This window comes from Cenococcum geophilum, assembly GCF_001692895.1.
Source record: "Cenococcum geophilum 1.58 unplaced genomic scaffold K441scaffold_3, whole genome shotgun sequence".
Lineage (NCBI taxonomy): Eukaryota > Fungi > Ascomycota > Dothideomycetes > Gloniales > Gloniaceae > Cenococcum > Cenococcum geophilum.
Genome location: NW_027137561.1, coordinates 1,356,918 through 1,372,426, shown reverse-complemented (window position 1 = coordinate 1,372,426; position 15,509 = coordinate 1,356,918). Strand labels below are relative to the sequence as shown.

The following is a 15,509-nucleotide window of genomic DNA, read 5'->3' as shown; positions in this document are numbered from 1 at the left end:
CGCGCGCTTTTTCATCTAACCAATCAGAAGCCGGCTTGGCGAGAGTTTGAATTCCAGGACCCAAATAATATGCGGAACGTTGGTCCCCTAACGCAAATTTTAACCCAAGTTTATAACCCAAAGCTTTAACTTAGAGCTTTATTATATAGACTTTAATTAATATATATAGAGATGAGGTTTTCTAGGGGGAGACCCCCTAGGACCCCCCTATATAGAGCTTTTACTTAATTTAAAAGTAGTAGTAAGATTAAGGCGCCTTAGTTACCACTAGGTAAGGATCTACTACAATAACTAAGGTACCCTACTTAAGCTAGGCTTAAAGATTATATTGGTTATAAATATAGCATATATTTGGACTACAGAGCTTTAATATAGAGCCCTCTACGTAGGATATAATATAGTAGATTATAATTCCAATTTAAAGCTTTATATACTAAATATTTTTAATGCCTAATAACTATTAACCACGTTATTACCCACCTAGTTTAGACGTATAACGACGTAATAGCTTAGCGATGATGTAATAGCTTAGCGCTAAGTAATAGGAGGGGGAAGAAGGGGGAGAAGATTAGGGGTGGCTCGGCCACTGCAAGAAGGTTATAATATTAGTGTAGTGTTAAACTTTAAAAATTATATCCCGGGAGCTTAATTGACGACCCCTATATAAAATGTTAACAACATTTAATTATAGAGCTTTAAACTAGTAAATCTTTTAGGAATGCCTATTATAAGCAGCTCCGAGTATAAAATCTAAAATATTTAGTAGTGGTGTAAGTATGGGACGGGGGTATATATTTATGTTCCTAAATATTATTATATAACACAATTTTTGGGTAACAAAAACCGCTATTAATGTTACTCGACTAATACCTACCGGAGGTTCCTCCGTCCTTCCTGTCTTCTCTCTTACCTATTTCCTTATTAGATACTATCTATATCACTATATTAACTAATAGATCCCTTAGTGGGGACTAAGGAGGGGTATTAGAGCACCTCTTATAAGGAAGAAGAAAGAAAAAGAGAGGAAAGTATAGAGAAGGGAGTATTTATAGATAGGAGGAGGCCTATAAATGGGAGATTAGGCAGCTATAATATAGATATTAACATTGCTTAGCTAACACCTACCAGACACCCCTCCGTCCTTCTTATCTCCTCTCTTACCCGTCTCCTTATTAGATGCTGTTTATATTGCTACGTTAACTAATAGATCCTTTAGTGGGGACTAGGGAGGGGTATTGGAGCACCTCTTGTGAGGAAGAAGAAAGAAGAAGAGAGGAAAGTATAGAGAAGGGAGTATTTATAGATGGGAGGAGGCCTATAAACGGGAGATTAGGCAGCTATAATATAGATATTAATATTACTCGGCTAACACCTACTAAACGCCCCTCCATCCTTCCTGTCTCCTCTCTTACCCGTCTCCTTATTAGATACTATCTATATCGCCACATTAACTAATAGATCCCTCAGTAGGGACTAGGGAGGGGTATTGGAGCACCTCTTATAAGGAAGAAGAAAGAAGAAGAGAGGAAGGTATAGAGAAGGGAGTATTTATAAACGGGAGGAGGCCCTATAAGTATGTAATTTGGTAAGTACTAATAAGCATAAGATTCTCGTATAAGATGGGCTTAATTGCTTACTAAAATACGGGGTGTCTCTATTACTGCAGTGGCTACTGTAGTAGTAGAGACGCCTTAAATATTTGATATAACCGACTACTGAGGCTGTCGATAAGTGAAAGGTAGGCTACCGATATAGTGCGAACGATATAGTTATTAATATCGTTTATAGCCTGTTTTTGCTTCTAATATACGCGTAAATCGTCCTTATATTTAGCGTAGAGCTAGTTATAGATAGTGAGCTAATTTAGGTCTAGCTTTGCTATTGATGTAGCCGTAGGTAGTATATCCCTTAGTATGGGCCGACTTAGTAGTTCTAGCTTTAGAAGATCGTCTTTCTTCTTAGATAGGTTGATATACTGCCATACCTCATTAGTTTTAGCTATATCTTAAATAATAAAGAACTATTAAATCCAATCGGATGGCTTATTAAGGATAAGGTTAATTTTTAATTTAGTAAAGGTTATTATTTTTAGAATTTAATAGGTTAGAAAAGGTCTAGGTTAGGGTCTAGCTAGCATCTTAGCAGAACCTTATTTAGATGTTCCGAACTTTTAATTTAATTTATTAGTTTATTTATTAGTCGGATTTTGTTATAGGGAGCGCAATTAATAACCCCTACTAATAGCTCTAACTACGTCTAATTTTTAATTTGTAAATCGACAGATTTATAGGTAATAGTTATTTTAAGTAGTTCTAGGTGCAGTATATATAAAATTTTAACTGTAGTATAGAGAAGTCGTGGCTGCTAATATGCGGTCTTAAGTGGCATGTATTCTTAGAGGTTACGTAACTCCTTATATAAGCGACATTTCCGCCCTTTAAAAAAAAATTGAAAAATTCTAAAAATTAATTAACGCTACAGACAGCAGCAATATTGATCCGGTAATACTGCTAATTCTTTCTATATACTATTATATGTATATTTAACAGCTTTAGAAGCGGTAAGAAGGTAGGACGGATAGGGGGGTTAAAATTTAGAAAATTAGATTTTATAGTTAAGCTGTTTAAAAATTAGGAAACTAAAATAAATGCTATATTCTCCGCTTACCTCTAAGCTAGTACATAATTTCCTATTTAGGAAAAGTCGTTTATAAGTAGTTGCTACTGCCTCCGTACAAAATCTTCTTATTATACCTCTTTAGTCTTACTTATAGATAACTGAAATCGTTTTATATTAAACCTACGTTCAAATATAAGCCCTAAAAGCTTCTTAACTTATAAGATTGCTACATAGGTTAGCCCAGCTGTTTTATTCTTTTCCTTAATATCTAGAACCACCTGGTTAAGTGTTAGGCCCTAGCTTTTATATATAGTAAGAGTAAAAGCTAAAGTAATTAGAAATTAACGCCGTAAGCAAGAGCCTTTTATACTCTCCTACTTATAAAGCACGGAAAATATAGGGACGACTTTCTTACCATCCTGCTAAGTAAATAGGGCAGGTCCGTTATACCCATCTACTATAATTAGTAGTGACTAAGGCTGATCCTTTTTAATATCCGCGTGTCCCTTTTATACGATATCTTTAACTATACCAGTAGTACCGTTTACTAAGCCTAGTTTAACCCAGATATTTTATATTAGCATTACTTTCGCGCCAATATATAGGGCTAAATTCTCTATAGTATCGCACTAATTAAGAGTAACTTTCCGCGTACCTATACTAGTGTTAACTGACTTAATAGCTACTACTGGCTGTAAAAGGTCGCGAAGCCGAACAGTGTTATACTTACCTATAGCAGCGCGTGTGCTATATAGCCGAATTGCGTTATTAAAGCCCGCAACCTTATTAATAGATAGGTCCTGCTTACACCTAGTTAAAAGAAGCTTTTAGGTTGAATTACTTATAGAATTACTACGTAGCTCTGTAAGGGCGGTCCTAAATATAAAGCTCTTAGCGTTATTACCACCCTACTACATAACTTAATCTAAGACAGCTATTTAGTTAATTGCCTTATAGGCTCCCTTTCTATAGCTAGCGAGCTCTGACGGCCTAGCGGGTAAATTGCTATATAAGGCCGCCTGACCTATAGGGGGAAGCTAATAGAAATCGCCTACTAGCAAGATGTTTAAGCCTTTAAAGTAATCGTCGTTACGCGTAGGGTAGATCTAATGGAGGCGGTAATTAATCTAGGCTAGATGTACTTGCCTAATTATAGATTTCTCGTTAAGGATAAGATAGTAAATATCCTTAAAAGCTTATTGTAGAGGCGTAAGACTGGTAGTAGGTAATTTGTCAAATAGACGGTTTACTAGCAACCTTAATAGATTGTATATAGTTTTGCCGTTAATATTAAAGGTAGCTACCCTAGTAGGGGCCGCTTAAGCTAATGGCGACGGCTTGCTATTAGCCCTTACTATATTATAGAGTATAGTAGAGAGGATAGTAATAAGATATAATTTGCTGGTTCCTGCCTCTCTATTAATGTTAATCCGTAGTAGGGGGGGGCCAAGGCCCACTTAGATCTGCCTATAGTAATTAACTACGATATTATAGATATAACGCTAACCTAGTTGTAAGGAGGACGGAGTTGCTATTTAGGATAGGCGGCTCTACGGTAGAGGCTATAGCCGTGCTTCCTGCTAATAAGTCCTCTTATTAAGCTGCGGGTACGTACCCTAATGCGTACTCTAGTCGTAGTTATAATTAAGCTCCCTATTACTAAGCCTATTAGGATCCTTAATTTTAACTCTATTGGTATTTTAAACGCAGGCATATAGGGCCTTAAAGGACTGGTATAGCTTTAAGTCGTCTATAAAATTGTCCTTAAACTTATTAATATTATTAGTAGTTTCGCGACCTTTCTCTAGTTTCCAATTGTAGAAGTAGTTAGGTAGGTGCTGATAAGAGTTAACGCAAGCCTAATAGGAAGCTATATAATTAGGGGCCCTAAATCCATTAGTATAAGTAGCTACTTCCTTATACTCCCTCTACGGGTGATAAAGAATAAGCTTTACACGGTAGAACTTAGGATACTATAGATAGGAATAATTACCGTTATATTGCGGAAAGTATAATATAACTTAAGGCCTTACTCTTAGCCAACGCTTATAAGTAGAGTAATTAAAATGGAGTAGAAAATTAAGGAAAGTAACGTCCTCTACCCTATCTAGGTGGCGCTTATATTTCTTATAGTCAGATAGTCCGTACCCTCTTAGTTGCCTATTATTAAGCTTATATATAGCGCTTTAATTGTCCTCCTAGTAGTAGTCTAAAGTTACTATATTCCTAGAGCCTTTATAAAGGGGAATGTTAAAAAGCAGATAGTATACCTTCTACACTAACTAATTGCGTTTAGTAATAAGCTTATTTATAAACCTAGCCATAACCAAACTAAAGGCATAAAGGCTATTAGCGTGCGGCTATACTAATTGGAGTAACTCCTAGTAGAAAGTTAACTTCTTCTCTTCCTTACTGCAATATTTGCCTATATAGTTAACTATTACTAATATGCTTATAGCGGGTGACGTATTAATATTCGCTATTTACGCTAATATTATAGCTGTATTATAACCATTAAAAAGCTTATTATTACGCTATGGACAGAACGTCTAGTAATATGGATTTTAATCCTTTAATACAGCGGCCTTATTATGGAGAGAGCGTGGAAAATAAAAGCGGCACTTCTTTACTCTAATAGAGCCTTTCTTTAATCTTAAGCAGTAAGATTTAGTGCAATTGCGGTACTGTTAAAATCGATTAAGGCAGGCAGTAAGAAGCTTACTAGTATTAAGCTGTTCTTTATAGCTGAGAGCAGAAGGATATTAGAGATTGGGAGGCCTAGATTAATTAGGATTAACTATAGATATAAAAGTAGTCTAGTACTTAGTAAAAGCCGCCCTTAACTTACTAGCTGACGGATCTGGCCTTAGGGCTGTTAAACTCCATAAGAAGCTATATATGTAGCCGCTACCTTATACCTGCCACTTATATTAGGACTAAAAGTCTGTGCTATTAAATAGGCCTATAAGCACGTGCTTCCTGAACAGATTAAAGCGGCGATATAGCCAGTAAGCAGCAATATGCGGATTATTGTTAAGATTTTAAGAAGTAATCCGGTAGTGCTAAGCCTTATTAGTAGCCTTATATTCGTTAAATAGAGGTATATAAGAGTATAGATTATGCTAATATAGATTAGTAGCGCTAAGTATAAAGAATAGAGACCCGCTTTTAATATTCTTAGTATAAGCTATAAGCTTATTTTTCTTCTGCCTCTAGTAAGGTCTAGTGCCCTTAAGGTTTCGTATATACTATATAATCTTATTTAGCAACTAGCCACCCCTATTACTATTTATAAGATTACTAAGCTTATCCAAAAATAGACTATTCTTATTTAATCGGCCGTAAAGGAAGCGGGTAGCGCTAAGGGCTTGCTCTTTTATAATCTAATTAAACACGTAGTAGCGAAATAAGGGGTGGCGGCTAAACCGACCGTCCTAATACTTAAGTATATGCTTGGCGTACGCAGCTAGGGTAACTGTACGGCTTCGTAGTATATTAAAATTGGCTTTACCATAAGGAAATAGAGTAGGAAAGGCGCCGCATATAATAAAACTAGCTAATTACTTAGAAAGAGGTGTCTGTTACATAGTAGGAACCTCTAAACCCACTTATAGGTCTTATTAGTATTAAACCTTACAACCTAAAAGCTCCAATTTATTAAGGTTAGGTACTAGATTAGGAACCAAAGTATCTAGTATATTATTATTAAATTCGCCGTCTAGTATATTACTACCAAGCTCGGCAGGTAGAGGATTAATAGCATAAGGATGTTGCATAGGAGTAGTAGGGTAAGCCGTTGGGCTACTAAAATTAGACTCTAACTTGTTAATATAAGGTAGCTGATCTAATATAGAGCCATTTTTGGGTAAGCTTATAAGCCGGGTGCTATATATTTTAATGTTGTGATAATTAGGATAATTAACCTTTAGAAAGTAAAGCTACTATGCTATAGTAGAGCGCCTTACAGCATACCGCTTAGTAAACCGCTGACTTAGGTATTTGCCACCCTCTACTACCGTAGGCCTTACAACCAGTATATCAAGTTCAGTAGGTAGCCGTGGTAGCTGCCTCTAAGTCTTTAGTATATTCTAGCCAAAGCAGCAGACATAGCTAGTATAGCGATATTGCTGGCCGCGTATATATATAACTTGCAGATAAACGTATACACGCGCAATCAGAAGCTCCTCTACCGCAGTAAGTATAGGTAGGAAGCCAGGAATAGGCCCCAGATTAAGCCCGTTGCTTTTACCAAATAGGGGTAAAAGGGTTAGATTTTTGAGGCTATTGGCGTCCTTAATGCAGGCTTTATATATACCTATATTATCACCCTCCGTAGCTAGGCCTATTTAGAACCACCGCTCCTTATAATAACTACATGTCTCTATACATTTAGCCTGTAGTATACTCCTAAACTTCTTAATTTGCTCCCAATCGATAGCTAAAATGGGTAGTGGTGTGGCCGTAGTCGGAGCTTGCCGCGAGAAAGGTGGTATTGGTAGTAGGGTAGGTATTGGTGGAAGGGTAGGTATTGGCGGAAGGGTAGGTATTAGTAGTAGAGTAGGTATAGGAGCTAGTTCCGACAAGGACGTATTTAGGCTATTTAGAGTGCCTCTACTGCACGGAGCTTTATCTGTAGTATATAGCGGAGGGGTAGGCGAGTGAGCTTTACCCCGCCAATTAAGAATGTGGTGCTCCCGTTGTATTGCCCTAATTGTCTTCCGCTATTAAGCTATCTTAGGGGTATCTTGGCTATTCTGGCCGCGAGGCAGGAAGGCGTTCTCGGTATCGTTTTTAGGTAGAGTAGTTCGCTGGCGCCTTATAGGATAAGTCTTAGTAGTAGAACCTAACTCTATAAAAGCTCTCCGCTTATTTAAATTATATTTAGAGATCTAGAAAAGTAAGTAAAGGTAGAAGTAATATATAGGGAAGACGCGCCTTTAACTGACATAACTGGTATAGCTTTAAAAGCTTCTTTAAAGGGCCGTCTTTAATAAAGCTAAGGCGGGGCTTGTAAATATAGCACTTGCTACACTAAATTACAGTAGGATCTGCCATATTTATAATATATATAGTAGTATTAATAGAGGTGTTAATAAAAAGGAAGGCGCAATACTAGGATATTTTGATGTTTATAATATTTTAATGTTTGTCACGTGGATTCTGCCACAACTTACCGCGCGCGCTTTTTTATCTAACCAATCAGAAGCTGGCTTGGCGAGAGTTTGAATTTCAGGACCCGAATATAATAGACCACTCGTACCTTGGGTCAATAAGCTTATTAATAGATATAAATACTAAATTAAAAAATAAGCGGTCACTTTTAAAAACTCCTTTATATTACTTATATAAAAGTATAGAGTATATATATTCTAAGATAAGTCAGAAAAAAAGAGACTTTAGCTTAGAGGCTAGCTCTACTATTTATAATTAATAGTATGGATTGCATTATTGGCCATTTAAAATTAAAATATTGCGGTAGCATGTCATGAAAATAATACTACGGATTGCGATGTGCCAAACTTAAGGCTTAATATGAAATTTTATTAGGAGCGGGTTCTGTGCAGTTGGCGTTCCAGGAAGGGAGTTATGATAGCTGCAGACTTTGCGCTTACATCAGGCTTCCCGGCTTCCACACTCCAATATATGGCATTTGATATTTTATAATTGTTCCATTAATATCTTAGGAGCCCGATCCTTGTGCGTCATAAATTATAAGGCTGGATTCACGGAGACAGTCTGGAGTGAATAATACGCGATTATAGACCCACGAGCAAGAGTAGCACATGTCTTAACTTTGTTATTGGTAGAGGTAAGTGTATACTTATTTATACTACTTTTAGGCTCTAAGGACTAGGCAAAAAGGAACTCAGGCTCTTTGGCATGGAATTACTGATGTAAAACTATGAATTCAAGGAGACACAACCCATAACACGATAGACATAGTATATTGTATTTTATAAAGCTTTATATACAAACATTCACAGCGAATGTTAGTCTAGCAAGAAAGCGACTCCACAAATAAACGCAAGCGCCCCGTTGATCTTAAAGAGACACCGCATCAGGACAGTTACTCCCGAGCAAATGCAATTGCCTAGAGAGTCACTCGAAAAGCCCAAAGAAGCTCACTAGCTCCAGCAATCAGATACCTAGCTTGCTCGCCTCCCCTATTCGCCTTGACACGCAACCCGAAATTTCCCTAAGGAATACCGGATGGCGTACCAGACGGCACACCACTTCCTGAAGGCGCGCTACCAGGTCCGCCACCGACACTCGAATTGCCGTTCAAGACACCGCCACTCGACGTCAGCGTTGCAGCATAGCTAGTATCGTAGCTGGCGGTGGTGTTGACGCCGATGGTGGCCCAGGCAAAGATGCCGTCCGCCACCGTATCGCCCAGTAGCACGTACTGGAACACCGGGTCCGACGAGCCATCAACCGTCTCGACAGCAAAGACGTGGTCCTCAGAATTGAGCGTGTGTTGGTTCGTGTTGGTGTTGTAGGGCGCCGTGGCCTCGACGAGCGAGATGAGGTCCTGGTCGAAGAAGAGCTGGCCGATGTGCGGGATGCTGCCGCCGGTGAGGGTCGAGTTGGGGAGCAGGGTGGCGTTTAGGTGCGCGACGACGTGGACGTGGTTGGTGCGGCCGGAGTAGTGGCCCGGGAAGATGGACTTGAACTGCGCAACGCCGTCTGCGTCCGTCTTTTGGATCCCCCGTAGGGCCGTGCGGTTGAGGTTCGCTGTGTCGTTGCCGTTGCCGTTGCTGGAAGACTGGATACCAGAATACACGCCGGTCGTGTTGCAGTTCCACACATCCCAGTACACGTCGGGAAGCGTCTCGCACGTGTTGATGTCGATGAACTGCGCATCCATGTNTACCACGACGCCGGGTTCATTGTCCGTCAGATCGGAGCGGACGAGCTCTCCTTTTACCCAGAAAGGTCCAATCTCACCTTCAGGAGAGAGGATGCAGCTGACATTGCTGGAGTAAAACACACATTCATCGGTAGTGTAGGTAATGCCAGTGAGGTCGGAGTGGTGCGAGGTATTAAGGACGGAGGCTGTATCTCGGATACGAAGGAAGTTTTCTAGGGATACGTTAGAATTCATCAAGGTCTGAATGACGCGGTGCTGGAGCTGTTGAGCTGCAATTTTCATGCTCAGATTCTCATACCCGAGTTTTCAAAAGACCTCTTGCTGTGCTTTTCGGCGAACGCTTTGCGGCGAGCTTCGGCCGCTTTATAAATGCCCCGGCGTTCCAAATGTTCAGCACAAGAATCCAAAGACCTTCGTGAGCGAGAAAGAAACTCTCGTTTGGCGTGGTGAGGAATCAAGCTGTGCTCTTCTTCACCGGGATGAGCGTTAGTTAAGCTAAGCAAACCGAGCGCTGTAAATTTAACGATAGTAGAAATGGAAACCATGCTTGCTTCCTAGGAATGCTCGAATGACTTAAACGAGAGAGTGATTTGATTTTGAGGACTTTCAGTGATTTGGATCTAATGGTGATGATACAGCAGCATTTCGGACTTTATAAACACCACAGAAAATAGATAGACTAGGGGAAAAACACATGAATGCCGAAACCAATACTCTTGCTTGTATTACTCCACAGTAACCCTGACAGACTGCGTAGACAATTACTTGGTTATTTTTACAAGGAAAGAGTGTTTTACCAATCACTTCCGGTTAGACCCAAATTAATATTCGTCATTTTTATCACGTTTAATCTATAATACTTCTGCAGTAATGCGTGGCAACTCTATAGTCCTAGGATTCATGTTACGGGAGACCAATGGGAAATGTCAATTAAATTTGAGGCTTGAATACCCAAAGTACCTTGAAACGTTCAAGGGTAAAATAACAGGGCGGCTTGGGAAATGCTTGCGTAACACTTTGTGCTCATACCTTGGGAGTGGGGAGCTCATACACCTATACTTTTCGTATATAGGTTGGGCGGAGCAAAACGAAAGACGAATGGATGTCCGGGGCTGACGCGGACTGCCTCTTGGCGTCTTGGCCGGAGGATTTGAGCGTCGTAGAGGCGCTCCTTCCGCAAGAATAAGCTTTTCTAGAGTAAGATAGATTGTTGCTAGTAAGGGGAATGATGAGAGTTAATCTAATTCACGGATATGTTTTCTGGTTCCCGCATAGACGAACCCTGTGATAGGTGAGTGTGGCCAAACATTAAGCGAGAGCGTACTTAGAACCGTTGTGACGAATTAAATTGCTCGCAGTTAACCTTAAAAAAAGAGTTGTTATATTTCAATTCCGTAAAAGGCTCTTTTACATTGTTAGTTTAGCGCATTTCCGAACGGCTTTCTGGATTCTCCTATTGCTAAATGTGTAGTGTTAATTTCAGGTCTTATAAAAATAGTGATCTACCTCGACATTTTGATAAAATCCACTTGGCCTTATTCAAAAATCAAAATAGCCTGTTCTGAAATCTTGCGTGTTGTCTGACGTTTTGTCGACCTGAATCAGGTTACCTTGCCACCCGACCCAGTTACCTACCCCTTGACTCAGCCACCTACCCCCTGCTTGACTCGATCACCTACCCCCTATTACGTACCCCCCCCCTGGTGCCTGCACCTACATCATGTATATATAGTCTCTTTTCTTCATAGATCAATCTACACACGAGTTCTACCATTCGACACATTTCTTATTAGACGCAGGCATCATGGAATAACAAGTGGTTGAGCTCTTCAGGTGGCTCGTGCACAGAATGCTAGAGACTTCCCCAGCAATACCCTAGCAGAATTTCAGAGGAATTGAGTATTGGTAAAATTTAGTAGCAATTCCCTTATTAAGTGGTCCTTAGAGATGTTTCTGCTATGCATTGCTGTGCAACTGCCGTATTGGTAATCAGGATCCTCAATCCCTGGGCGTTTTACGACTGACTTAGCCTGGCCTGGTGGAGACTCTTTGGGACGCTATGGCGGGCACCTTAAATATCTCTTAAGAATGTACTCAAAGAGTAAAGTAAGTGGGACTGAGTTTGATGTAGGGTTGTTTTAGTCTTGTAATTGATAGTGGCCTAAGAAGAGGCGACGAAAATAAAAAGGCTTTATTACTCGAATTTACGAGAGAGGAATGCAGAATTAGGAATGTCGGTAGGCTATGCTTCTAGCCGATACTGAGTTTATGATGGTATTCTATTCCATTTATCAAAGCAGATCTGGCGATAGTCGGACCTCTACACCTTTTAATCCAAGAATATCTAAGAGATTCAGTAAAATGGATCTCAACAGGTTGAATAGCTAGAGTATGTGGAGCCACATGATACGAGGTCCGTAAGCATTCTCTCTCTGGATAAGCTTAGGTATGCGTGAGATCGATAGATAAATCTCACACATAACTGATGAAGAAAGGCAAATAGAAAAGTGGCTGCCTGGCATGTGCACTGTTGTGTAGAGGTGGCTGGAGGTTGACTCTGACTGGTGCGCCCCTCAGATAGGCTGGTGCACGCAACCTGACGCACGTATGTATAAGGCGACTTATAGGAGGGTCTTAATAGGCGTGGTGCACGCAACCTGATACACATATATGGGGGAGGCTGTAGGGGAAACACAGGCCAGTCGGACGAGGTCGCGACAGTTAGAGATACAGGCCAGCTTATAAGAAGGGGGGACACAAGCTTGGTTAGTAGGAGAGGGGGGAGCAGGTTGCCTGGCACGGGACCTGTTCTATGGCCCCCTCCTGTAAGACACGGTCGGCCTGTTATAAGGAGACTCTTATAGGCAACGCGAAACGGGAACTGGCAGTAGTATANGGTGTAGCGCCCCTATACTACTACAGCCTCCTATGGGGCGTAGTGCGTAGTAGCTACTGCTGGCTCTAGGGACCTTACCCCTTAGCTGGGCTCTGACCCCTAGTGCACCTGGTAGGCAGGTAGGATTACGTCCTGGCTGGAGAGACTACTACGTGGCTTAAGAGAATGGATGCGCGTGTCGGTGTACCAATAGATAGGACTGCTCGCTAGGGCAGTACGCTAGTGAGGTACGCTTAAGGAGCAAACAGGAGTTACTTAGGCGGGGGAGGCTTTTTGGCTGGGCCTTAACCGCAGAAGGTACCTAAGGCTTCCACATTGCAGGATGCAGCTACGACGCCCTTATAGGACTACGTTAGTAGGCGCGTAAGACGGGAGTTGCGACCCCTGTAAATGGCAGCTTAAGCCCGTGCCGGCGGAAACGATGACAAGAGGCGTGAAACTAGAGGCTATGGAAGGCTCCNAAGCCGTGCGAAAGCGTACCAACTCTAGGAGGAGACTCTTATATAGACTGCTGGGGGGCAGACTAGTACTTAGGTTAATCCTATTATAAGATACCCGAGAGAACTGGTGAAATTCCCCGTGTTATTGGTGGTAGCAGCCAACTGCTTGTGGAAAGCCCTAAGCCCTAGGGCTTGGTAAGGGAAAGCTACTCGAAAACTGAGGTAGAGGCCTGGATAAGCAGGCATGTCGAACTCTACTATATAACTACCTGCCCCCTTCGCTCCTCCGTCGTCGTCGCTATGGCGCCGCAGGCTATATAGCCCCTGAGGACACGTCACCGGACGCAACCTCTACCACAACCAGTCTGCAGCCATCACGCTGCAGACGACCTCCACCACAACTAGTCTACAGCCATCACGCTGCAGACGACCCCTCTCCAACCTGTCTACGGCCATCGCGCTGCAGACGACCTCTCCACAACCTGTCTACGGCCATTACGCTGCAGACGACCTCCACAACCTGTCTACGGCCGTTACGCTGCAGACGACCTCTCCACAACCTGTCTACAGCCGTCGCGCTGCAGACGACTCCCACAACCTGTCTACGGCCATCACGCTGCAGACGACCTCTCCACAACCTGTCTACAGCCATCGCGCCTGCAGACGACCTCCACAACCTGTCTACAGCCATCACGCTGCAGACGACCTCTCCACAACCTGTCTACAGCCGTCGCGCTGCAGACGACCTCCACAACCTGTCTACGGCCATCACGCTGCAGACGACCTCTCCACAACCTGTCTACAGCCATCGCGCTGCAGACGACCTCCACAACCTGTCTACAGCCATCACGCTGCAGACGACCTATCCACAACCTGCCTACAGCCATCGCGCTGCAGACGACCTCCACAACCTGTCTACAGCCATCGCGCTGCAGACGACCTCCACCAACCTGTCTACGGCCATCGCGCTGCAGACGACCTCTACCACAACCGCCACCACCGCCACAACATACCATACAATACCGCACTATAGGCGTACCGCAGATGCGCAGATAGGGGTGGCTATAGTAGGGGAGGGGAAGGGGCCGGCCCGTGTTACTTTAGCACGTTAAATCTAAGGTGTATAGGCGAATTGGTGTTTATACCCTATACAAGACAACTTCGTGAAAATTTTCCTATGGGNGTNGGTTTANGTAACGAGGTTCGCCCTTATAAAATACCATTAGTAGGTTATTTTTNGGGAGAGTACCTATTAATTACTAATTCCCTACCCATTTCTTTAGCAAGGAGAAGAGATAGGGTACAGAATAAAAAGTCGCTTTAGGGGTAATTGGTAGCTGCTTCNAAGCTAGCAAGCTATTGTAACGCCTCTTATTCTTAAGTGCAAAACTATTTAATAAAAATNNTTCTTTTAGAGCGCTTTTTCTACTCTAGGAACGGCAGAATACGGCAGAAATAGATAAAAGAGCTAGGATTTCCTTAGTGCGATTTTCTTGGCATAAACTAGACCATAGTNAGCAAGATATCAGGACAAAANACNAATAGGCTAGGAGCTCCCCCTAGTATTTAAAACGGGCCAGAGTGTCCACTTAGCTACTAGTACATGTTAAGCTGCCTAGGAAGGATTTATGTATATAGAACTATAGCGCCATAGCCTAGAGGCTGCATGCGTAGTATTATACGTAGTATAATACAACGGATATAAAAAAAAAAAAAAAAAAAAATTATATTTATAAGGTCTATAAGCCAAATCCTATTAGTTATTTATAGAAGGTTATATTTCTCTACTATCTTTATTATATACTCCTATTAGTTAAGCTACTAGGTAACCTTTATCTGCTTAAGTCCTTTAAGTAATTCTATATATTATAGTTATACCTTCCTTATTATAAAGTTCTTTAAGGGCTTAGTGTCTTCTTTTAACTAAGTTAGCTATTTCTTAACTATAAGGGAAGAGTTAAGCAGCAGCTTCTTTTAAATTAATACTATAAACGTAATCTAGGTGCAGATCTATTGGAGATAATCTTTCTGTCTTAGGAAATACTTTATATCCTAGTTATAGTATCGTCTGCTATTATTATACGCTTTCTGCTGATTTGTTAAGAGCTGTATATATAAGGTTGCATTCTCATTAAAATCTATAACCTTTAGATAAGGTGGTTTTTTAAGTAGACCTTCTTAAGGTACTTCTATGGCTGGGTTAACATAGGCCCAAATTTGCTAATCCATAAGGGCTTATAGTTGCCAGATCTATTGCTCCCAGTCTTCTGGCTTATTAAGGATAATTATAGTAAATAAACTCGACGTTGGTGGAGTCATTTGACTAATAGGCAGATAGGAATTAAGATGGAATTTGACGTTAGGATCGTCCTTGTCATCAGGATCGTCCTTTAACGATTAAGGTGGAATCTCGTGGAATCTCGTGGAATCTCATAGAATCTCGTCCTGTGACAATTGAGGTAGGATTTCGATTAGGGTCGTCTTATGACAATAAGGTGTCAGAGTCTAACGATAAGGTAGAATTTCTTCAAATAATTAAGTAATAGCTGAATAGCTTCTTATGTCGGCGGACCGGGCTTATAACTGTTAGATAGTTTATATAGAGCTATTTATTAATAAAATGGGTTAATTAATTAATAATCTGATCGTTGCTTAACCTAGGGCCCTTGGGCTTAGACGAAGA

At 41.2% G+C, this 15,509-nt stretch overlaps 1 protein-coding gene across 1 annotated transcript; it reads right to left on the bottom strand.

Annotated features, from left to right (window-relative positions):
• Positions 1 to 8,815: 8,815 nt before the first annotated feature.
• Positions 8,816 to 10,101, bottom strand: K441DRAFT_692477 (putative extracellular dioxygenase; the record flags this gene model as incomplete). Its single annotated transcript, XM_067652576.1, has 2 exons — positions 9,789 to 10,101; positions 8,816 to 9,702 (listed from the first exon to the last, which is right to left on the bottom strand). The coding sequence occupies exons 1-2, from the start codon at positions 10,033 to 10,035 to the stop codon at positions 8,816 to 8,818; spliced, it is 1,134 nt and encodes a 377-aa protein (XP_067509158.1). The 5' UTR covers positions 10,036 to 10,101.
• Positions 10,102 to 15,509: the final 5,408 nt, after the last annotated feature.